Here is a 24,970-nt window from a genome sequence, read left to right on the forward strand (position 1 = left end):
GCTCACATTCTGGTCCCTTCAGCCATGGCTACCTGTCACCTCTTACCATTCCTCCGTCAATGGCAGAGACCACCCACCCTTGCAACAAACTTCTTGCACATGCCAGCTTGTCCCAATATCCCCTGCTGCTTATGTGATTAGTAGGTGGGGGTGGCTGCCTGGCCTGGCTGTATTTGTTCCTGTATTCCACAGCCCTCTCCACACTAATATCAAACAGTCATTCTGTAATTCGCAATACAGACCCGGGGGCCTGAATACTGGGTGGTAGGACACCCTCTGTGCCATCTCTGGCCAGCAGGGGGCAGGGCTATGACCTTGTCTCAGAGTTCTGAGTAGTGGAAAAGGATGACTGGCTGGAGGTGCCCATGAGTGCTTTTGTTCAAAAACTGAAGAAACCTTTGATGCTCTTTTCTCTATTTCCACGGTGGCCGCAGCGGAGGGCGTTGAGGACAGCCTCGGAGAAGCTCAGAAACCGTTCGTCTTTCTCTACCAATGTGGTCTACACCACTCCGGGTACGCGTGTCAACAGGTACATCAGCCGTCTTCTTGAAGCCCGCCAGACAGAGCTGGAGATGGCCGACCTGAACTTCTTTACCCTGAAGTACAAGCATGTTGAGCGAGAACAGAAAGTAAGTGATGTGGGGACTTTGTGCTTGTCCCCGAGGCTCTGTGGGTCTTCTGACTGGCTGACTAACTTTTGGCTCTCTTTCTCTCTCCCCACTCCCTCAATGGTCCTTCACAGTACCACCAGCTTCAGGACGAGTACTTCACCAGCGCTGTTGTCCTTGCCCTCATCCTTGCCGCCTTATTTGGGCTCATCTACCTTCTGGTGATCCCACAGTAAGTGCTGTCCCGTGCTAATCAATGCTGTGGGAAGGTGACCATGAATTTCAGGTCTCTAGGGGCACCAGTTGTTTATCTTGTTCTTGTGACTGATTGGCTGACAAGAAACAATTGGAGGTATGAAGAATTGATTTGGACTCACAATGGGAGGCTAGCTCCAGTTCATCACGTTGGAGGGCAGTGGGGCAGGGGTAAGCTAGGCATCAGGAGAAACTCTTTAGCTTTGGTGGTAGGAGCCTGAGGCTGTTTGCCCACATCTAAATGGATCTAGAAGTGGGGTGTGTGTGACTGGAGCCTCGTCCTCTGTGGCTCCCTCCCTCCCATGAGCCTCCACATCCTAGAGGTTTGGTAACCTACCCAAATGATGCCACTGTCTGAGGACCTAGGGTTCAAACCCATTTCATGTTGAAACCAAACTCTGGGGTTGGACTTGGGTATCCTTATATGCTCAAGATCCATTTCCCAGTGGCCTCCTGTTGTGCTTAGCATTTGAGGAGAGAACTGGCCACCTGCCCTCTTCTTCGTGCACTCCAGCTAGCAACTTGACAAGCCTGTTGGCATATAACATGATCACTGTATTTAGTTTTGAATTTGCTGAACTCTAAGTCTTGGTGTTTTGCTTTTGGTTTTTAGTTTTTGTTTTTTGTTTTTTGGCTTCTCCATCACATGCCATGCACCATTGTCCTCAGAGGGACTTCTGAGGAAAACACAGGACCTTTCTTCTTTCTGAGTCTGCATCACTTTTAAAAGCATCAACATGAGGAAAAAAAATGGCTCTTCAAAGGAAGAAAATATAGCGATTTAGGGCTGCACAGACAACTGTAAACTTGACAGTCTGCTAGATGGTTTTGTCTACAGGTTAGGCTTTTTCTAGAAAAATCTTTCCCAGACAGGTATCCATAGTACAGCTCTGTGAAGTTGGGCACTTCCTCAGTTAGAAGGGAAGGTCTCACCTGCAGCCAAAGCTAAACTTTGGTCTTAAGTACTTCACTCAGGAGCCTCAGGTGACTTCAGGAGGAAAGAGCCAGGCACCTGTGGCAAATGGATATTGGCAATGCTTCCTCCTGAGGTTCTAGCGCAGGAGCTAGTAGGAGAGACCTGGTTCTGAGGTACCTATCTGATCCGTCCTACCTGGCCCCCACTTCGCAGTGACCTGTGTGCTCTCTGTCTCCAGGAGTGTGGCTGTCCTGCTGCTGCTGGTATTTTCCATCTGCTTCTTGGTGGCCTGTACCCTGTACCTGCACATCACGCGGGTCCAGGTATGTTTGTGTGTCTTCTACATGTGTCCAGGTATGTGAGCCTGTGTCTGAGATCAAGTACCCGAGTGTTCCCTGTGCAATCGCATGGCAAAGTGGTTCCATCCTTCGTTCTCAGTGGTAGGTACAAGGCATCTGCCCACGTGGCAGGCGCTGGTTAAGTTCAGCGTACTGGGCGCTGTGCCGTTTTGGGAGCAGCCTTCTTGGCACAGTTTGTGGGCGGTAGACATTGATGAGAAGGGTCTCGAGGTATTGACTTTGCTCCTTGTTTGGAGAGGCCAGGGTCGTTTGCTTCCCCTGTTCTAAGGTGGGCGTGTTCCAGGTAGGCTGTCTGTGCTGTTCTGACCCTGATGCTCAAGAGCAGTTTGGGTTTGGGAGCAGACTGGTCCTCACAGTCTTACCTATTCAGTTTCCCCTGGAGTTCTATGTCTCTTGAACCTGCATCCTTTTCTTAGAGGGTCAGCCAGTCCCGTCTCCAGCACACCCCTCCTGGTGAGGTCAGCTCTCATCTTACTTTGGTATAACTGCAACCCTCGTGAGAGGGTTCAGCCTAGCTTGCCTCATTACCAGGTACATCTCTGCCCTTCCCCCTTTTAAATTTAAAAGATGCTCTATATTAAGACCACATTTACAGCTTGTTCGCTTCTATAGGTTGAGTGACATTTAGTTTGAAATTCACAACTTCAGATAATCTTGCCTTTGTCACAGAATTTCAATGAGAGAATGACAAAGACATGGTAGTTTTTAAGGCCTATTATTTTGTCTGAGTTGATGGGAGCCGGTGTGTGTGTGTACCTGATGGGCTCAAACAGCAGAACACAGGCAAAAACTGTGAAGATGGGTGTGTGTGGGGGAACAGTAGCCTGGAATACAGCTGAAGAATGCAGAAACCCTGGAGTGCCACCCAACATCTCATCAGGTGACCCCGATTCCTGATCAGAGTCACACCAGTCACCTTGTGTCATCTTGCCCATAAAACTAATATTCAAGCCTGAACACCACCTGGCTCTGTAAAATGCATATCCTGTGAGATCAAACTATGATAGCTTGTCTGAAACCATGCCCTTTATTGAAAACATGGCTTCCCTCCTAGATGGGGACTCATGCCAAGATACCTCCTGGATGTCAACAGGAAAGTCCGCTGGCCTCTGCCACTCCCAGCTTCACCAAAAGCAGCACGGAATATTTCCTAGATATGTGTTTTTATAGCAGCTCCCAAAGCTTCAGGGGTTGGATTTCTCTGGTGTCTGAGTTCATGCTGGCTGGCACCTAGAAAGCAGAGAGGAACCCGTGCTCTGCAGGGACAGAGGCGTCAGGACTCAGCTCCCAGGAGGATGGATCAGGGCTAATGAACTAAACCAGCATGCACTGACTGGTGTCCGCTAGGCTGTGTGTTGAGTTCTCTGCTTCATCTCAGGGCTGGGAAGGCTGTAGCAGAGGCTGTGGGAACGGATGGTTGGACAGATGCAGGAAGATGCAGACAGGTCGGCCGGCAGGAAGTTAAGCCAACCAGGAGAGAATCTAGCATGGCCAGTCACACAGGTGGGATGAGGGACAACTGTCAGGACATATCTGTCAGGAACCCGTGGCATTGACAGTATAGATCTGCTTTCCTCTACAGTGGCCATAGTGCCAGATGTATTGGCTGCAGTTCCTGAAGACATCTGTCCTCTTACTCATATCATCAAGCACATTCACAGAATCAATACTGTGAATTCACAGGGCAGTGAGGGATTAGAGTGGGAACTCAGAACTGCTTCAAGCCGGAGGAGTAGGTCAGTTTGCGCTGCCTCTCTGCCCCTTAGTATTTGTCCCTTGAGGTGGCCAACATGTAGCAGCCATCCCAGCCTTATGTCTACCAGACTCCTGCCATGCATCTGGAACAGAGGACTCTGCCCTCCATGCCATTCAAAAGATCCACTAGCTGCCTGCATGGGTGTTAGCCCTCACCCGGTGCTTTGGGTGTATACTGTAACGTATACTCTCCATTTATAGATGGTGAGCATAAAGAGCTTCCTGGGTCATCTATGAAAGCATCCGTTAAATATTTTAGACTGTGTGTGAAGTAACTATATTAAAAATATCGTTTCTAGCAACTTAAGAATCATATTAAACCTGTCTGTGATGATAAACTTCCAGAACGTGAAGGCAGGGAGAGGTGAAGAGGGAGAGGGAAAGTGAGCGGGAGAGAGAGAAAGGGGCGGGGAGAGAGGTGTGTGGAATTCCTGAGGTCAGAGAATACAGTAGTCAAAATACCTCGTGCTTCTACTAGCTGCCCTACCAAGTCTCAGTGCCTGGGAGGGGAGATGGGTTGAGTCCTATAAACTCAAACACTTTAGTTGTGTTTGTGTGTGTGTGTGTTGAGTTTTTGTTTTGCTTTGGTTTCTGTCAAGTTCTTCACGTGGGACATAGACAAACACATACGAGCCCTTTCCATAGAAGATGAAGATGTAGTAAACCTCTAGTCCAGCGGTTCTCAACCCTTCTTGTGCTGAGACCTTTTAATACTGTGGTGAACCCCAAACATAAAGTTATTTTCTTTACTATTTCATAGTTGTAATTTTGCTACCATTATGGATGATGATGTAAATATCTGTATATTTTGATGGTCTTAGGCAACCCCTGTGAAAGGGTCTTTTGATCCCCAAAGGGGTCGCGACCCACAGGTTGAGAACCACTGCTCTAGGAGCCGGCAAGGGGCTCTTCACATCCTGCTTCATTAGGCTGTCTTGCTGAGAACACAGAAATACTTCACAGTCACAGGACAGTTGTTAAAGTTCTCTCCCTACCTCCCTTCTTTCCCCCTTCCTTCCTCCTTGTTCCCCCAGCCCCAGTGTGTGTTACTGGGGTTGCAGTCTCAAGCCTTATACATGCTAGACAACAACTACTCTACCACTGAGCTGCACCCCTAGCCCTAAAGTGAGGTGTTTTTTTTGTTTTTTTTTGTTCAGTGTTTTCCAGGGTGCCTGACGATCCAGATCCGCACCGCTTTGTGTGTGTTCATAGTGGTCTTAATCTACTCCATAGCTCAAGGGTGTGTGGTGAGTAGCACTGGCGTCTGGCTTGCACAGGGCGGCAGCAACGGGCTGAAGAGGCTGATCTGGGAGTTAGGAGACAGAGCTGGGTGGAAGGAGGAGCTGTGACTCAGGATGATGAGTTGTCTGCCTCAGAGACCAGGCAGGGGCGAGAACTACCTGGTTCACCTTGTGCACCCCCAGCCCTTCCTACAGACAGTTGGGGTCTTTGCAGGCTGCAGCAGCAAAGGCAGTTTGAGGCCTGGCTGGTGGTGTCAGAGGCAGGAGAGTGGTGGATGCAGAATACCGGGGGCTCAGTGAGCCTGGGACACTTGGCTATTCCTGGGGACTGCCTGGGCCTTCCTCAACCTTCATGCCCATGTTCCCCAGGTGGGCTGCCTACCCTGGGCCTGGAGCTCTCCATCCAACAGCTCCCTCATGGTCCTCGCAGCTGGTGGCCGGCGCACTGTGCTGCCCGCCCTGCCCTGTGAGTCTGCACACCATGCCCTGCTCTGCTGCCTGGTGGGCACCCTTCCTCTAGCCATATTCCTGCGGGTGTCCTCCTTGCCAAAGATGATCCTGCTGTCTGGGCTGACTGCTTCCTACATCCTGGTCCTGGAGCTCAGTGGATACACCAAGGCTGGGTGAGTGCGGCACCCCTTGGAAAAACTCTAGACAGGGTGGTGTTAATTATCATTCTCCTCTGATAATAATTTGTATTAATTAGTGATTCTTAATCATTTTCTCAATTACTAACACTGTAGTCACAGTGCTTTCTCCCTTCTCTATCTCTTTCACATAGACACATGAATATAGACACACACACACACACACACACACACACACGGACATGTGCACTAATTAGCAAGCCAATGTGAACCAAATATATCAAAAATTTTTTTTTCAGGTTGTCAGCTTTTCCATTTTCCTTTAGTCCATACTCTAGCAAAGCCTCTCCCTCTGGCTGAGAGGAGAGTCAGGTCTGGAGTCAGGCCCACAAGCTGTTTAGAGGCCTGCCTTCCCTGAGATGGCTCTCTGGCCAGACCTAGGGTTTGATGGCCGTGTCTTGCCTGGAAGCTGACACTGATGGGGTTTCTCCTCCACCTCTGCAGGGGCGGTGCCCTCTCTGGGCGCAGCTATGAGCCTATCATGGCTATCCTGCTGTTCTCATGCACGCTGGCCCTGCACGCCAGGCAAGTGGACGTCAGACTACGGCTGGACTACCTCTGGGCAGCACAGGTGAGTTGAGCCCTCTGTCTCCTGGCGCATGCAGTGCCTGTGGGGAAGTTAGCAGAAGCTCACTGGCTCCATGGCACGCCGAAGCAGTCTTTCTGGGAGGCTTGAGTTCTAGGTCTGGCGCCCCGTGGGAGGGCTGGCCAGAGGCTGCAGAATGCACGGCTGGGGACTGAAGATGGAGTGGCCAGGACTCCATGGACGTCCTTGGAAAATTGAACATGTTGAACCTTGTTCTGCTCACCCAACATCTAGTCATTTTTTGGGTCTTTCTGACAGGAGAGGTGGGAAGGCCGCGATGGTGGAGGCAACAGAGATTAGCAGTGTGAGCTGGTCTCTGGCCCCCACAAGCTGAGCATCAGGCAGGCAGCGTCACATAGCTTGTACTTAGTTTTCCGTACAAGTGTGAGGGAAATGCAAGCCCAGAAGAGCTTATTTGAGCCTGTGTTCACAAAGCCACTTTGGAGCACAGTGAGGTTTACTCATGCTCATGGTGGGGTGGGGCTCCCTGGGGCCAGGGTGCATTTGCCAGCATTTTCCCTCAGGCGTGGAGAATTGAGGTAGCTAAGCATTTGAACAGCTTGCCCAGACTCAGCTCTCATCGGCTGAACTTCAGAGGTCGTCCCAGGAGACTTCCTTACCTGAAAAGGAGGGAGGCCAGCGGTGAGCCTGAGCCTGAGCCTCAGCCTCAGCCTCAGCATCAACATCGGCTAGTCTTCTGATTTCGATGTGTTCAGAACAGCCCTTTGCCTTGGAGCGGTGGAGTGTCCTCTGTTACCAGAGCAGCACTGCCCAGGACGGGATGAGAAATGAGAAAATATTCAGAAAGACATGAGAAAACAGGGTCCAGAGAGGGACCTGCCGGCATCAGACAGTGGCCAGGCTGGGGTAAGCAACCGAGGCAAGGCTGTAGCTGCAGTCGGGCTCTGTGAGCAGTGTGAGGCCAAGCAGGAACATCTTCAACTCAGGATTTCCACTGCAGCCAAGGGTCCAAGCTGAAGTGTCTCAGCTCAGACCTAGGACTCAGACGCCAGATAGGTAAGGCCAGAGAACAGTTGGGAGGAGCCAGTGACTACAATCCTTATGTATATAGGTCTCGAAGGAAGCCGGGTGACTGGCTGTGACCAGCTCTGATGCACTTGGTGGGATGGGACAGCCTGTTGATGTGTCCCTTTTCCTGGGGCTGAGTTGAGGAGTAGGCTATACAGCGGAAGGACAGAGACTGGTCAGCAGCAGCAGGCATGACAAGGGCTGGGTGTGGCATCAAATCGTCATTGTCACAGATTCCAACAGCTTCTTGTAGTGCTGGTTGCTGGCCAAATTCTCTGGCCAGTGGTATAATGGAGTGAGAAGCCCAACCTGAGTTTGTTCAATATGAGTCCAGTTCCTCTTCTTGGCAACCTATCCCCAGACCTGCCATGAGGAGACATCCTGACTTGGTCGTGCAGGTGGCCCTGTCCCCGGGCTACAGGTCCGGAATCCTGTTGGGTGGCCCGTTCTTGATGCACTTATGCTGACGCACCTCACCCAGATTCAGGAACCAAGGAGCCTATTGGTTCGTTGTATCCAGGTTGGGGATGCCCCAGTGACGGCATTCGCCAGTTCCTGGAAAGGAGACCTGGCTAGTTGCATTTTGCCCGAGTCACGCCAGGTGATGGGTGTCTATGGCAGTGGTGGCATCGATCGTGGTCTTTGTTCTGCTTGACTGTCCATCCACTGTAACCCAGCTGGCTGGCTGCTCTGCTCCACTGACCCCGCCATTGCCATTGGGTTTCAGGTCTCATAGCGACCTTGTATCTACTAGAGAATAATGTGCACAGGATGAGGCAGGAAGGCCAGGACTCTTGGCACGGTGAGGTGGGGATCTATAAGGCTGTTTGCTAGGGTATCCACTTGGTTGTACAGTCTAAACAAGTGGAATTAAGACCTGGCTATGAATTTCTTCTTGAGTTGGGGAGGGCAGTGCAGTGGTCATCCCTTTTGTAGAAATTTTCCTCATATGGATTGACATGGCCTTCTCTTGGCTTTGATTATTAAATTCCAATATTTGTTATCAAGTGCTATTGACTCAACATGACTTCCCATCCAGCCCCCCCCCACACCCCTCCCGCCATTCATCGCACAGGGGCCTTTCAGGAGGCGCAGGGCACAAATGCATTCCCTCACGTGTAGTCTTCATGCAAGCATGTCATGGTGGAAGGGTTGCTAAACGGAACACACTGACACATTTTTTCCCCATAGATATTCAACAAGAAACGTCACCTTGCTTTCCGGTAACCCCAGCAAAACATGGGCCTTTCAGGACTTTGTCTGTTTGCCCTCTGGGTGTTTAGTCAGGTCATAGCGACACGAGATCACCTCAGACTATTGCCTCATTTTCCAGACAAACATGAGCTGGGTTAATTATTTTTGGATCCCACGTTGGCCATACAACCGTGCATAGATAAACAGGCTTCGCTCCGCCCTTCGTGACATTCTCTGGCTTGTGGCATAATTTTATCCCAACATTATTTTCTTTATCAAGCCAGGATTTTTCTGTGTATCCCTGGCTGTCCTGGAAGTCACTCTGTAGACGAGGCTGACCTTGAACTCAGAAACTCACCTCTCTCTGCCTCTCAAGTGCTGGAGTTAAAGATGTGCTCTGCCCAGCAACCAACATTGTTTTCACTGAATTCAGTAGATAAAAGTCTTGTAACAAACAACTCCAATACTTATGTTTATTTGTGCTGATGCACTTAGCTTGTTTGTTTACCAGTAAATACTTAATCTGAGGTGAATTCCCACCTTTCTGGCATCATTAACTCTGAGGACTGCGGCCTGTGAATTGGTCCCTCGGTACAGACTGAATTCCCATCTGGCATAAGCGTGGAAGTAGCAGGAACTTTGTATCATGTCACTTAAGGTCCTTTTCCTGGGATTCTGAAATGCGGTGGCTCCTAGTTTCTGGTTGGCACAGGCTTGTGCCAGAGCTGTGTGTGGCCACATGGGACCAGATGATTTCTGATTGTCTCACAGTGGGCCCCACCTCTTAAAATGTTATCACTCTTCCTACCATGCTGTACGTGATGCATATGTGGGGGTGCTGAGCATGTCACAGCACAATATGGATGTCGGAGGACAGCTTTGTGGAGTTGATTCTCTCCTTCCATCTTTCCATTGGTTCCTGTGTCGTGTCGGGCGTATGCAGCAAGCATCTCTACCCACTGAGCTATCTCACCAGGCCCAAGCCCTGCCCCCCCCCCCTGCAGACAGGGGACTCCTGGGAGTGAACCACGGTGGCTTTGAGAGTTCATTCCTTCCCGGATGACTGCTCTTGGTTGACTGGCAGTGGCCATGGCATCCTTTGCTATTTACCTTTAGTATCTATGGAGCCCGATTGTATTATTTAATTTCTTGTGATGGCTCACAGCTGAATTTATTGTGATTTTACCTCCTTTTAAAGGTGACTTGAGAGAGGCTTGTCCTTTCTAGGACAGGTGCTCTGCTCTCTGTTGGAAATGTGCCCCCAGTTGCCGTGGGTGCGTAGCCAGGCAGGCTGGCACGAAGCTTAGCTTCATGTTCATTCATTCCAAAGTCGTCTCTGATTTTCCTCCTCATTTCCTCATGCAACGAGGAGTGTGTTCTTTACTCTGGAAGATTCTGCAGCCATCTTGTAGTTAGTGACTTCAAAATTTAATATTGTGGTCAAAGAATCTACTTTTGTGGCTTGAATCTTGTTAAGTTTCTTGAGACTCACTGCACTGTCCCTGTGTGTTCTGTGTACTCCTAAATATCATGTTTCTGGCAGCTGTTAAGTGGTTTTTGTAAATCTTGATTAAGTCAGACTTTTCATGGAAACAGCTCAAGAACAGAAATGAATGTTCACCAGAATTTGATTCTGAGCCTACGGTACTGTCTAGAACCCTATCCCACCCCACAAAGTCTTGACAAGATAGCTAGAAAGAAAACCAGCTTGGCTGCTGCTGATTAAGTTCTGTGAACCTGGTTTAGATAGTCAGGCTGGATTGTACTGCAGTAGGTAACATGCCCAGTGTGCCAGCACCATTGGCTAACCAAGCTTCATTCCTGTCCTGCTATGTATTTATGGAGGTCAACCATGGCTCCCACCATCATGGTCCTCCAGACACCAGGTCAGAGCACACAGGTGCTTCCTCAGTCCTTTGTAACTCCAGCCTGCGTGACCTCTCATCTCCCTTGTCTTTAAGGGAGGCACTTCTACTGTCCATTGGTGCCTGGAAATCAATGGAGAATATTAATAGCTACCCCAGAACTTTCAGAGAGGGGAAGGAGAATATTGGAGTGTGTTGGGGGTGAGAGGGCTCACATTGCTTCCAGGCCCCTCTGGTATGACATCAAAGGGGGAGTTATCTAGACAGCTCACAGCTCTGCCTGCCTGCTCTGAGCCTCCCTGATCTAAGAGATCCTGACACCATGGAGACTTGGAGACCCTGTCTGATCTTTGTTCTCTTGCTGTGGCCTTTCTGTGTACAGAAGATATGTGTTTTACAGTGTGCCCTGGCTTAAGTGACAGTTTTCAAAAAAGGAAGGTTAGGGCTGTTCTTATAACCATTTGCATGAGGCCTGCTCTGACCCTATACTGGAAAGGACTTAGCTGAAGGTCTAGGCAGGTCCCTGTGCCTCGTTGTGAATACACCACTCCCTCTGATTTGCCCACTTGCGGATATCTCCAGGCTCCTAGGAGACTGATTCCATATGGCGAGCCAGAAACCAGGCTGTGGTGTGTGTGTGTGTGTGTGTGTGTGTGTGTGGTGTGTATGTGCTGTGTACTGGCTTGCTCTCCCTGGCTTGCTCAGGTAGGCTTTCTTAGAGGACTACCAGTCTAGGGACGGCACCACCTAAAATGTGCTGGGTCCTCTCCCATCAATCCCCAAATAAGAAAATGCCTTATAGCTGGATTTTGTGAAGGCATTTTCTAATTGAGGGTCCCTCCTCTCAGATGACTTTAGTTTGTATCAAGTTGGCCTAAAAGTAACCAAATAGTGTACATTGATAGTTCATTTCCCTCCCTGGGTTTCCTCTAGAAGAGATGGCTTCCAGAGCTAGAGGTGTCTTCAAAGAAACATACTAGTGACTCAGAGGAAGAGGACATTAGAAAGTGCCTTTCTAGTGACTGTATGACAATCGAGTAATATGTCGTCCTGCTATTGAAGAGTGAAGTGCTGGTCAGACTCTTGGCAGGTACCTCGTGACCCTCAGAAGAATCACGGTGGGGGATGAAGGATGGGGCAGCTGTGTAAGCTGACCACCATGAGGAACACGCTGTTCAGGCACTGCGTTGGGGGTGGCTGGTGTTCTCTGATTGAGAACATTTTGTCAGGGTGAGGGGTGATGTCACCCCTTACGCATGCCAGCATCCCAGGGAGGTGCCAGGTTGGGATATTAGTTGTTTTGTTTTGTTCTTTATCTAAAATTACAAGCACACCAGCTCTGACCTCCTTGGAAATGCTACATCGTGGTTGGTAGATGTGCCTGGTCAATAAATTCTAAAATGCAATGCCTGCAGGTAGGGAGGGGACGCTCTCTGAAGAAGTGCTGAGAGCACATTTCAGGGACAGTTCAGTGTGTGTCTCCTGTGACCTTGCTGACAAGAATAATGTGTCACCCAGTAAGCTGTTCCTTAAAAATTCGAGTTTCCTGACTAGAAAATCTTAAGAGAATTTCAGTGGATTTTCATCTTGTTAAAAATGGCATAAGCCAAATCCTGATTGCTTTATAAAAATAACTGCTTCAAGTAGGATGAACATTTGTCAGTGAGATTTTGGCCCAAGCATGGTATTATTATTATGGAGTTATTGACACGTGTTAATGTAGGGAGGGCAAAGACCCCAGCAGTCCCTAAGTCCACAAGCTGGCACAAACAGAACCTGGGACAAAACTTTTAATCCAGTGTACTAAGCCAGGAGTAGTTTTAATTCTAGTACAATTTTTTAAATCCAGTTTTTTGTCTTTAGAAGTTTCATGTATGTGTACAAGTATATTAATCATTAACCATAAAGGAAGTTTTGACTTCTCTTTGGAAACATACCTTACACTTGTGTGTCAGGCTGGGTGTAGTGGTGCATACTTTTAATCCCAGCTCTTGGGAGGCAGTGGAAGGTAGATCTCTGTGAGTTCAAGGCCATCCTGGTCTACATAGTGAGCTCCAGGACAACCGGGTCTATAATATAGAGGCCCTGTCTCAAAAATAAAACAAAACAACTAATAACCCTCCCTTCTCTGTCTCCTACCCACACTTAAACCTTTAACCTGATGATTTCCCCACCTCCTTTCATGGTCTGCTGCTGTCACCTCTGATTGAACTTGTCCCTTGGGCTGTGGGATCATAGGTTTTGGTATAGATCATTCACTTGCCATTTGTTTTGGTTAAACCTTTGCCAACACTGCATTAGCCCATCCTCCACTCTCCTCCATGCTGGAATCTTTCCAACTCCAGCATTGGCCGTCTGTTTCTTGTTCTGTGTTTTACCATCCCCTATCCCTTAAGGCATCCACTCCAGAAGTCACGGATTGTTAAAAGTTAAAGAATATTTTATTTTTAAGCAAAGGATATTCAATTACGTTGTTTTTATTGAAGAATTATTGATCGTGACAATAATTATTTGAGGGAGGATAAATATTGTGCCATTAATACAACCAAGCTGTTATTTTTTTAAAATATATCTTCCCTCTTAATCCTACCCTTTAAAAGCTTTCCTTTGAGGTAATTAGAATGTAGCATGTTAAATATAATTAGTAATACATTTTCCATGGTGTGGAGGGTGTTTACAATGTCATGTTGACAGGAATGGGGGATGAGAAGACTGAGGCCGGAAGTCAGGGGCCCCTGGCCTGTGAGACACCCAATGCAAGTGACAGACTCACCCCATGGGAAACTTGCTGCCAGAGAGCTGCCCTCAGGGCAGAAGCGCGCCCAACTCTCTGATGTTGCTTTCTTTCCAGCAGAGGTCATGGGCCCCAAGTCCCCTTCAGAATTGTCAGCAGCCATGTTCTGCTGTTTGCAGAGTGGGATCCAGCCTGTCTGGGCAATGGTGGCCAGTGTCTCCCTTCTCCCCCGTTAGACCTGGAGCCTGGGTGCCAAGGGTGTCTTTCTTGTGTTTCTACGCACCACAATCTTCCCCTTTCTTTCGGAGTATGCTAATTCACTGATCTTGGTTTGTTTTTGTTTTTGTTTTTTAATCACTTTGCTCTCCTGCACCAGGCTTGGACTTTCACACAGTGCTCTCTGCTTGTCACCACACCTCTTAGCTTGCGACCTCTCTCGTCACATTATTCCTTAGAATCGCTGCTTTTTGGTATCATGGCAAGAAATCTAACTATGTGACTGGTAAATAAACCTAGGGAGGAGAGTAGGGTAACCCTCCCCAAAGCCTTTGACAAATACAGCCCTAGGAACAGTGCCTCTAAAGATGGATGACAAGAGACTGTAGCACAGAGACGTGTCTGCCCTGTCTTGTACATTGCTTACCACCAAACGGATTGTCCAATGGATGTCTCCTATGGCCGGCCACAGCATCAAAAGCACTGTGGTGGCATTTCTGCTACACCAGTTTGATGCTCATAGATGGTAACACACACACCTAGACTGTTTCTCGAGCCAAATACTTTAGAGTGTCAAGTTCTTTATTTTTCTGTTTTTCAAGATAGGATTTCTCTATGTATGTTGCCCTGGCTGTCCTAGAACTAGCTCTGTAGACCAGGCTGGTCTCAGACTCATAGACCCACCTGCTTCTGCCCCCTAACTGCTAAGATTAAAGATGTGCATCATCACCCTTCCCGGCAATGGTCAAGTTTTGTAGCAGACACACACTTTCTGCCTCTGAAAACCATGGCATGTGATCGGCCACTCGCCCCCACTGACAGCACCTGTTGAGGCTCATGGGGTCAACGCTGACATTTTTTCCTTAGCATTGTAGGGTCATTGTTCTTGGTAAGAGGGTGCCCTGGCTGTCCCTGCCATCCTCTGTCCATACCTCAGGACTTCATCCTCCGCTTCTGGTTCAGAGAGTGTGTGTTCACAATACACACAGACTGGGGTGTGCTCCTGGATCCACTCCAGCCCAGCATTCTGGTCTCAGTGCCAGTGGGATGTGAGTTCTTATGGAGGCAACACAAGTTCTGGGAAAGGTAGATCAGAAGCCTGTCTGGGGCCGATGCAGTCTGGGGTAGGTACATAGGCTCCCAAGAGGTGTTTAAGAGTCAGGAATGGGATCTGGGGAATTAGACCCTGGAAATGGGGGCCATTGTCAAGCACTGAAAATTACGACAGCTGGGTGGTGAGTCCCTCGACCCTGCATTAAGGCTCTGGTCCTTGTACCTGGTTCATGTGGACCACTCATGCATCCAGAGCCCTGCATGGATGATCATTGCTGTGGAAACAGCATGTTATATACCCCCATGTTCCCATGAGCACTTACTCTAGACCCCAGAGAATAAGGAAAGAGCTCTTTAATAGCATACACCCTGCTCTGGCTAACACCCAAAGAGAAACCAGCCATGAAACTTTTAACAGCTTATGTAGGTCATAGGCCTCAACATTCCACATGTAAAGCTACACGTTGAGCAATTAAACAGAGACGGAATGTTTCAAGTCTGATCACAGTTACTTTTAATGTAGATCAATGTTGTTCTTTTCCAGTAGTTGTTACCCCAGGTCATCCTGCCGGGCTGACGCATGCTCTTCTTGGTGAGAGAGCCAAGGTGGAAGTGTGTTCTTTGATACGGAAATAGGGCCCCAATCTTACTGAACTGAATCCTAGCAGGAACATATTCCCAGCAAGCCTGAAGTTCAGGTGTGTTAGAGGCACATGACTTTTTCCTGCAGGTCTAGGAAGCCTGCCTAGGGGGGGGTGCTCATCTTCCAGGGAAATTAGAGGCAGGGCTCCTTCAGCCAAAGTCCACTTTGCGGCCTTTACTATTCCCCAAGGAAGCGCCTTTACCATCAATTTGCCACTCCCATTCTTTGCTCTATCGAGGTGTGGTGGTGGGAGGGGGAGGGCGGCACGCAGGGTTGGGATTCATGACCTCTGACCCCCAGGCGGAGGAGGAACGGGATGACATGGAGAGGGTGAAGCTGGACAACAAGAGGATCCTCTTCAACCTCCTGCCAGCGCACGTGGCACAGCACTTCCTCATGTCCAATCCCCGGAACATGGTGAGTGTCTGGGCTCCACGGGGCCTGCTGGGCTACAGGACTTCCTGGTCTGCAGCTGGGGTGCTGGCTGGCTCGGTGTGGCCCACTCTGTGTCCTTCTGCTTGTCCCGCAACACGGGGCCTCTGTGGCCTTCAGCAAGCCCCGATTTAGTTGATCAGCTCGCTGCCTGGCCTTGCTATCGGTCCCCCTGGAATGGGGACATTAGACTGGCAGGTAGAAATTCCTTTCCACTCTCCCCTTCCGTCATGGGCTGGCCTGTGGTGTTCATAACACACAGCAGGAGGAAAGTGGGCTTTGATAAGCTAAATGCAGAGAGGAGAAATTCCTTTTCAAGTTTGGATCATTTCAAATAGCTTCCCTAATGTGGGGTCCATATGTACTGAAAAGAAGAACATGCTCCTGTGGCTGCCCATTGTCTGCTTGAAACATGTGGCGATTCTCTTTCCGCCTCTGCGTGGAATGGTTGGCCAGAGCTCCTCACAGCCCTGCAGTTGCTATGGACACCAGCACAGTACCAGGAGATGCTTACAAAGGCCACGTTGAAAAGGAAAGAAGTCCAGGTTGGCTTCTGTAGTTCTAAGGGAAGGGACAAAGTCTGGGGGTTTCAGCCTTGAGCTCCTCTAGCTAGAGACAGCTACTGTTGTTTCTGTATAATCAGCTGAGATTTTTTTAAGATGTATTTGTTTATTTATTTTATGTGAGTACATCGCTGGCTTTAGACACCCTAGAAGAGGGCATCAGATCTCATTACAGATGGTTGTGAGCCACCATGCGATTGCTGGGAATTGAACTCAAGACCTCTGGAAGAGCAGTCAGTGCTCCTAACCGCTGAGCCATCTCTCTGGCTCTCAGCTGAGCTTTAGAACCAGGAAATGTGTAGCTTTCATACAGCCCCCCCCCTTCCCTGCTATTTCTTCACCCAGGAGGTCAAGGACAAAGATGACCGCTCAGAATTTGCCCATGCAGTTCCCTGCACAACCTGGAGCCCCCAGAATTTTCACCTCACCTGTGGAACCAACCAGGCCCCTATGGCCTGGCTTGTCCCCTTTCCAAAAGCTGCCCCTGTTGGTCGGCTGTACCCGGTGATGGTACCGCATGGTGGTTCTGACCCCTTCTGCCTTTGCAGGACCTCTATTACCAGTCCTACTCCCAGGTGGGCGTCATGTTCGCCTCCATCCCCAACTTCAACGACTTCTACATAGAACTGGACGGCAACAACATGGGCGTTGAGTGTCTGCGGCTCCTCAATGAGATCATTGCCGACTTTGATGAGGTGAGGCCAGGCAACAGCATCTACTCACAGGGTGGCAAGGATGACCCTCCATGGAGCCAAGTCCTGCTGTGTCCACTGGGTCTCCAGTAGGGCCCAGGGCAGAGCGTCTTGGCTCTAGGATAGGGAGGAGGGCTGGGTAGCGTCCACTCTAGGTGGGCAGGTGGGAACCTCGTGGTCCTTCCCCAACCAGGCACTGTGTCTGCCCCAGCTCTGGAAGCCCTCTTTCCCCAGTGACTGTGAGCTCGGCTTCAGAGACAGGGATATGCCCTATGCTGTATTTCTTTGATGCCTCTTTCATACATAGTGCCAGACCCAAAACAGACCAGAGGAGCTGTTGTGCACAATTTGATGGCCACCTCCTCTGTTGCCCTCTAGTGGATGGTGGCTATAAGACATCTCTCCAGTGTTCTATGATATTAACAGTTTTCTTGTGTTTTAAACGAAGCTCATGGACAAGGACTTCTACAAAGACCTGGAGAAGATCAAGACCATTGGGAGTACCTACATGGCTGCCGTGGGGCTGGCGCCCACAGCAGGAACCAGGGTAAGTAGATCTTAGGTCACTTGCTCATGCACTGGCGTAGCTCTGTTGCAGATGAGCAGGTCAGGTCCCCATACCAGGATTAGTTTCTCTGCGCTGGACTGGGGAAGAAGATCCTAAGCTATCTTGCCATTGACTGGTTCCATCTAGATACCCAATCTTAGGAAAGCCCTTAAGCCCTCCTCATCAGATATCTCCCTTTGCTCCCAGACTTGGGATGCTGAAAACTACCCCTCACCCCCACCCACCCCCACTCAGAAGAACTGTGAAAATGACATGGATCTGCGTCTACAAAGGAATTGATTCAGTGATTGACACCACCCCAGAGCAGGACTAATGTTGCCCAACATTTAAGGAGTGAACGATGCCAATCACCTCCAGAGTCTTCCAGCAGGCGGCAGGCAGAGGGGACGCTTTCTGACTCATCCTAGGTCACACCCTCCCTCATACCAAAGCTAGACAAAGACATCACAAGAAAGGAAAGCCTCGATCAGGTCAGTATTTGTCTCTCACAAATGCAAATGTGCAGATTCCCCATCAAGCATCAGCAAATAGAACCAAATACTAAGTAAAGTGAACCCTACCTCAGGGCAGGGTAGGATTGATTCCAGGTATGTAGGACTGGTCTAACATTCCAAAATGAATTTGTGAAATTCACCCTCTCAACATAAGATACAAAAAAAAAATTGTTGCAAAAATCCATTCCTGAAAAAAAAAGATTAAATTCAGAAAAAAGAAGGAAGCTCCTAAGTTGACAGAGAAAACAATTAAAAAACCCTATAGCTGAACAATTATATCTAATGGAGAAAAAGTCCCCAGCTCAGGATCAGGAGCATTACAAGAATATCCTTCTAACCAGCGTTCATATTAGTATCACTAATAATTAAAGTAAGGAGTTTGCTAAATAGTATAACTGGGACTTGAACCACTGTGCAGTCCAAGTTGTCAACGAATCCCAATCCTTCTTCCTCTGTCTCCTGGCTTCTGGGATTGTAGATGTCCACCAGCATACCCTACTCACACCCACTTGCACTCAACAGTGAACCCTATCTAAGGACACGAGAAGGAGATAATTGAAGTCCTAGCTAAGGCCCCAGGAGAAGAGAAGGGGATAAAGCGCATATGAATTTTGAAGGAAGAAAGAAAAGTATCTGTCTTTGCAGATGACATGATTATGTGTGTGGAAAACCTGAAAGAAACAATGATGGGTGGGTGGGGGATGGGCACGTGCCACTCATAACCCGTGAACTAATGAATGAGCAAAGGAAGGGGGCAGGATCCAGGGTTCAGATGTAAAAGTCAGCCCTTCTCTTTATAATAGTGATGAACAACTGCTATTTGAAATTCCAGGCATAATACCACTTATATTAGTGCTAAAGTATAATACTGGGTATAAATATAACTTGATATATACAAGATCTATATAAGGAAAACTATTCCATGTCCCTGCACAGAAAAGATGACTGCTGTCAAGATGTCATTGATTTATGAAATTAATTCAGACTCAGTCAGAATTGTATCAGGAAATCTCATGACCTTGACAAATGAACCTAAATTTATACTGACAAAGGATCCAGAAGAAGCCAAGTCAGTACTGGAGAGCTAACCAGACAGCGACAGCAGTCAAGACAGTGCAGCAACTGGGATAGAGTGGCCAGAAAGAGACACACATAGCTCTGCTTAGCTGAGCTCTATTTTAATATAATAGTTGCATAGTCACATGCAACCACAACCAAGATAAAGATGCCCTGCTCTTCATAAGATCAACTCAAGTGATTAACCTAAATGTAGAATAAAAATCTAAAAACCTGGACGTGGCAGAAAATCTAGATGGCCCTGAGTTTGGGATGATTCTATTTAGATGTAATCCCAAAGTATAACACCAAAAGCATGATTCCTGAGAGAAAAGGCTGTGTTAGTTGGTATCCACTGAATGAACCCCCTGCTCTGTAGGCAACGTTGTGAATGAACAGTCAGTCTGCAGGCTGGGGGAAAATTCACCACCTATCTCATAAAGGACTTATACTTAAAATACATTTTTAAAAACCTGTAAGACTATTTTAAAAAATCATTAAAATGCCAAACTAGTTAAAAGTGGGCAGTCTGGATCGGGGGCCCATCAGTGAAGATGTGCACAGGCAAGGAAGGACATGAGAAGATGCCACGTGTTCTAAGTTCCCAGGGAGGAGATTGAAGCACTGGCACTGAACCACACTGACCTAGTCAAGCAACCCAAATCCTGAACACAGGAACCAGCGGGCTCTGGGGAGTCTGTGGGACAGCAGAAACTCTTGTTCTTTACTGCTGGAAACGCAAAATGTTCCATCACTGTGGAAACTTTCTTACAAAGCCGATCAGACTGCTACTGATGCCGGTAAACCCCGACAATTGCAGTTCTTGGTGTTCAACAAAATGAGACACAAACTTATATCCACAGACACCTGTACATAAATAGTCATTTCAGCATTACTCCAAACCCCTAAAAGCTGGAAGCCAACCAATGTCCCTTCATTAGGCGAATGGATAAAGACGCTCTGACATGCCCATAGAATTAAATACTGCTGTCCTAAAATTGAAGTGTGCAGGTGACAGAGGCACAGAGAGACCTTAAGCTACTGTCTGAGAAAGGCAGGACCACAGAGACAGAATTAGTGGCTTCTGGGTATGGGGTAGCAAGAGTAATGGCTTGGCAGAACACAGAGGATTTGTAGGGCAGGAGAGCTATTGTGTCATACTGCACTGCATGATATCCTACATTCATCAAGTCTGCAGAACATACAATCCCAAGGGTGAGCTCTAATGTTCACTGGAGCTGTGGCTTGGTATTTATATGCCAGTATTGGTTCATGGACTGTAACAGATGTGCCACTGGGGTGCAAGAGTTCAGCCGCAGCCAGTTGTTGCAGAGGAGGTGACTACATAGAGACTCCTTATCATCTGCTCAGATGCATTTAAATCAAAGTTCTTAAAAAATAGGAAAGTCTGTTCAGTGTTGCCTTAAGGACTTTAGTTCCCTGATGTTGAGAACAGTAAGTCTCCTGGATCAATACAGAGAGCGAAACCTTCTGGCCATCCTTGTTTTACAAATGAAAGGACTTTGTCCCCCACATCCTCACAGATGCAATGTCAGTCTCCAGGAAGGGAGCTGGTACGCCTCCCTCACATATGTCCCTAGCCCTTGAGTGGCTCATGCACAACATGTATTGACAGCATTGTCCCAATAGGTGCCTGGATGTGTGATACCCGCTTCCAGGGGCTGTTCCCCACACCTCCAGAGAGGCATGATCTGGCCTAGCGTAACTTTGGGTGGTTTCTGTCTGTGTTTCTCAGAAGCCATGGTTTGGACAACACCCTGAGTTTCCAATCTATACAATAGGAGAATCAATGTGTCTCTAGATAGGTACCAAGCACCTGCTAGTTCCAGGACTGCTATATTTTGTAGGCATTAAATCCCAGTCCCAGGACCTGCCCGAGTGGTCCCTGACCCTGCCCTGCTCTGGTGCTCTACACACCTACTGTTCTGTCTCTTCACACCTAGGCTAAAAAGTCCATATCTTCCCACCTGTGCACACTGGCAGACTTTGCCATCGACATGTTTGACGTTCTGGATGAAATCAACTACCAGTCCTACAACGACTTTGTTCTCCGAGTTGGTAGGTGACTCTGAACTTATCCATGTCATTGATGGGAACAGGGTCAGTGCAGGCCTGAGGTCTCAGAAGAAGTTGTGTTGGTTAGGAGCACATGGGGACAGACTTGTCTCCGTAGGTGGCTTGTGGATATGCGCTGCTTCGAAAAGGAACTTAGGTGTAAGGGTTCATTATAAAGCTCAGGAGGCACAGTAGACTCCTCATTTACTGATGTAGTAAAAGTTCTCAGTAACAGTAACTCAGACTTGAGTGGACCTGGACCAGATGGGATGCTATAGAGCTGTGCAGGTCCTTGAGAGCTACTGGACCTGTGGGAGGAGGGAGGCCTTGTGTCCTCCGCTCTGTGCATTAATATGTTCTTGATAGAGGACCCACACTCTGAGCGATGCAGTTTCAGTGCTATGTCAAAGAAAATCTAAGAAGCTACAACTACTCTAGGGGTCAGAGAGGTGAGGTACACTGTGGGCATAAAGGCTGTATAGCCAGACTTCCTAGTGTCTCCAGAGAAGGGCCTGCACAGGGCCAGAGTGACAGTGATTCAGACATATGTCCCCTAGTAAGAATCTCCTCCACACACTCAGGGAAAATAAGAACGTATTTTAATGGTAACACGTGTCTACTGGCTGATGCCCAGAGAGGATCCACTGGTGAATAGATTTTTGCTAACTTATACAGACCTTATGCTTATGCATTCCAGATAGGCTGTCATCCTCTAATCTCTTCCAGATCCCGGCCCCAGGCTATATTTTGGTTCGTTTATTTATTTATTTATTTATTTATTTATTTATTTATTTATTTATTTATTTATTATTTTATTTTCTATATTCTTTGTTTACATTCCAAATGATTTTCCCTTTTCTGGTTTCTCCCTCCCCAGAAGTCCCATAAGCCCTTGTCCCTCTGCCAGTTCCCCAATCACCCCCCTCTCACTTCTCTGTCCTGGTAATCCCCTATAATGCTGGATCAAGCCTTTCCAGGACCAGGGCCCTCTCCTTCCTTCTTCTTGAGAATCATTTGATATGCAAATTGTGTCTTTGGTATTCAGAGCTTCTGGGCTAATATCCACTTATCAGTGACTGCATTCCATGTGTGTTCTTTTTAACAGTTTAAGCAGAGACAGGAGAGAGTATGTCTGACCACTTGGGCACATGGGAGATTTACACAGCAAAAATATTGCCCGAATTGTTTCTTAAGTACACTAGTGTTTTCAGATAGTCGTGCACTTGGCAGAATTTTGCTCTTTCTGATAAGAGCGCAGGGGATTTAATGACAGACCAGGACTTAAAGGTGGTCGTTACCCCTGGCTCTGTGCCTCCGAGCTGCCCTGAGAGGCATGTTCTTCAGTGTGTGAGTGGGTCAATGGCTGGACTTAAGCCAGAGTTGCCTCCTCTTGTTACAGGTGTGGAGCCTAAGTAGAGGCCAATCTTGGCGAACAGCCTATAGCAGAAACTTTTTCAGGAACTCTAAACTTCAGTTACTGCACAAAAATTACAAAATTACTTCCTCTAGTTTCTAACAAGCCTGTTTAGTACCCTACTTACCTTCTAAGCAAGATTATTAGTATATGTGTGTGTGTATACCAATAATATATTAGTATATATATTATATATATATATGCATCAATATAGTATTTTATATATACATATATATGCATCAATTTTACTACTTCAGGTTTCTCCTGCATTAACAGAACCTGGGACTTTTCCTTAGGGTTAGGAATTGCTCTGAGGGCCAGTGCTGCTGTCAGTATGGTAGGCAGTGCTGAGGGGGCTGCCCACTGCCTTCCTGGGGAACCCTGGACTGGACTGGAGTGCTGCCACCTGTTTTAGGTTGGGGATTCCTTTAGAATGGAGCCCAACTCTGTGTGGCCCTCAAACCAAGACTCGGAAAGCCATGCCCTTTACCAGGAGCAGCCGGCTGCCCAGTCATGGTTTCCAGCTGCCCATGGGCTATGCTGTGGCTGTTTTTCAGGCATCAACGTTGGCCCTGTGGTTGCTGGAGTGATCGGTGCTCGAAGGCCCCAGTATGACATCTGGGGAAACACAGTCAATGTGGCCAGCCGGATGGATAGCACTGGGGTCCAGGGAAGAATTCAGGTAAATCATCCAGAAATCCAAAAGTCACAGGTACCCATCCCTCAGATGAGGAAACCAAGGTATCAGATGAGGTATCAGGAATCTCAGGTGAGCCTGAGGTCTGTGGCCAATCCCTGGGAGGACCGACCAAGCTGAGTATCTTGGTGTTGGCTGGGGCCTGGACACACTGCTAAACTTGGCAGGTTGCTTTTTTTATTTGATTTTTCTATGCATCATTGGGGCCCCTTCTGAGTGAGCAGATGTAAACTCAAGAATCACAGGGAATCTGGGGTCACTAAGTGGCCTACAGCCTGGCTTCTCAGTGCTCTCCCTTGTTTCCAAATTATGGTCCCATCGGGACTTGGCGGCACACACCTTCAATCCCAGCACTTGGAAGGCAGAGGTAAGCAGATCTCTGTGAATTTGAGGCCAGTCTGGTCTACAGAGTGAGTCTGGGGACAGCCAAAGCTATATAATGAGACCGGGTCTCAAAAGCAATAAAGAAACAAACAAACTAGAACCACGCTCACCATCCATCACAGAAGCACAGGAAGGAAGAGGTGCTCTCAAATGTTTGAAGAACAGGATGATGGACACACCCGCCACCTCTGAGGAGCTTTGCTTAGATAGGACAGGACTTGGTGGCTATGACTCATTCTAGGAGCCACTGGAAGGTGGCTTCTGGTCTTCATCAGTGTCGGGGAAAGTCCAGCCTTTAGTATTTCCCCCTAGAACAACATTAGAGCTGTCGTTTAGATGTAGCTCTGTGGGTGGAGTAGAGGTTATGAAGGGTGCCCTGGCCTCCAGCCGCCCACCAGAGAACTGCAGCTTTCCAGGGTTTGGGGCAATAGCCTTATTATTCTGGTGCATTCCCCCTGGTTTCGGGACTTGTAGGATCAGAGCAGGGAACACAGGACACCAGAGAGGGCGTCTGCTGTGGCTAGGCCACTGCCACAGTCAGGGTTTTCTGATGTCATGGTTCCTATGAAGTTGCACCTCACTGGGCATTGAGCCTTCAGCTCACCATGAAGTCTCCACATCCTGCAGTCGTGAGGCACGAGCGTGTGTTCCATGTCTGCTTCCAGCACCAGGCTCTGGTGTCCCTTAGCAGCTCTGTAGTTTCATATCGATGACATTTCATTTTCTCCCCTTGGATTTCTTTTATTGTGGTAAACTATACACAGATTGCACCATCTTTTTACACGCATGGCACTGAACATCCGCTAGGTGGTGCAGGTACTGCTACTCTCCCGTGTAGGACATGCAGTATGGTATCACCATAGGGAAGAAGCTTACACTCCCCTACAGCCTTCCCCAGACTGGTCATGCCCAAGGAAGGCCCCACCCCCTCTCCCACCACATGGTTCTTGTTGCTGTAGTGAAAGGTTTGTTTTTGATTTTTGATTTTTGCTCACAGTTTTGGGGTTGAGCATGAAAACATTTACATAAAAGTCTAGCTGGGCAGAGGTGGCGCACGCCTTTAATCCCAGCACTTGGGAGGCAGAGGCAGGCAGATCTCTGAGTTCAAGGTCAGCCTGGTCTACAGAGTGAATTCCAAGGCTATACAAAGAAACCCTGTCTTGAGAAAAACAAAAACAAACAAAAAGCAAAGCAAAACAAAACAAGGTGGAGGGACAAGAAGATTTAAATTCTTTGCCCTAAACATGTTTTCTAGTAGTTGATGAAAAGGTCTCTTATTTGATATCTTCACACTGGTGCTCAATTCCGTATGCAGGGCTACCCTCCTAGCTGGGAAGGGAGCTGGAGACAATGTCATTGTTCCCACATTGTAAAATGTGGGGAGAGCCAAAACCTGGAGACAAGGCGGTGCAGAGCCCTTCCTGCTGGCCTAGGACTGCGCTGTAGATCAGGGATATTTCACACTTCATCTTCTTTCCGGTTTGGGGAGTCAG

At 48.2% G+C, this 24,970-nt stretch overlaps 1 protein-coding gene across 1 annotated transcript in view; it reads left to right on the forward strand.

The window, feature by feature from the left end:
• Positions 1 to 24,970, forward strand: part of Adcy1 (adenylate cyclase 1) — a 113,845-nt gene that overhangs the window by 79,285 nt on the left and 9,590 nt on the right. The window contains exons 9-19 of the mRNA XM_052199201.1: positions 435 to 629; positions 743 to 840; positions 2,018 to 2,102; positions 5,051 to 5,140; positions 5,504 to 5,757; positions 6,226 to 6,352; positions 15,402 to 15,518; positions 16,645 to 16,791; positions 17,237 to 17,335; positions 20,871 to 20,985; positions 22,954 to 23,078. Of these exons, the coding sequence (XP_052055161.1) occupies positions 435 to 629; positions 743 to 840; positions 2,018 to 2,102; positions 5,051 to 5,140; positions 5,504 to 5,757; positions 6,226 to 6,352; positions 15,402 to 15,518; positions 16,645 to 16,791; positions 17,237 to 17,335; positions 20,871 to 20,985; positions 22,954 to 23,078 (1,452 nt within the window). The remainder of the gene's footprint in view (positions 1 to 434; positions 630 to 742; positions 841 to 2,017; positions 2,103 to 5,050; positions 5,141 to 5,503; positions 5,758 to 6,225; positions 6,353 to 15,401; positions 15,519 to 16,644; positions 16,792 to 17,236; positions 17,336 to 20,870; positions 20,986 to 22,953; positions 23,079 to 24,970) is intronic.

The sequence above is a fragment of the Apodemus sylvaticus genome, chromosome 11 (genome assembly GCF_947179515.1).
Source record: "Apodemus sylvaticus chromosome 11, mApoSyl1.1, whole genome shotgun sequence".
Taxonomy (NCBI): domain Eukaryota; kingdom Metazoa; phylum Chordata; class Mammalia; order Rodentia; family Muridae; genus Apodemus; species Apodemus sylvaticus.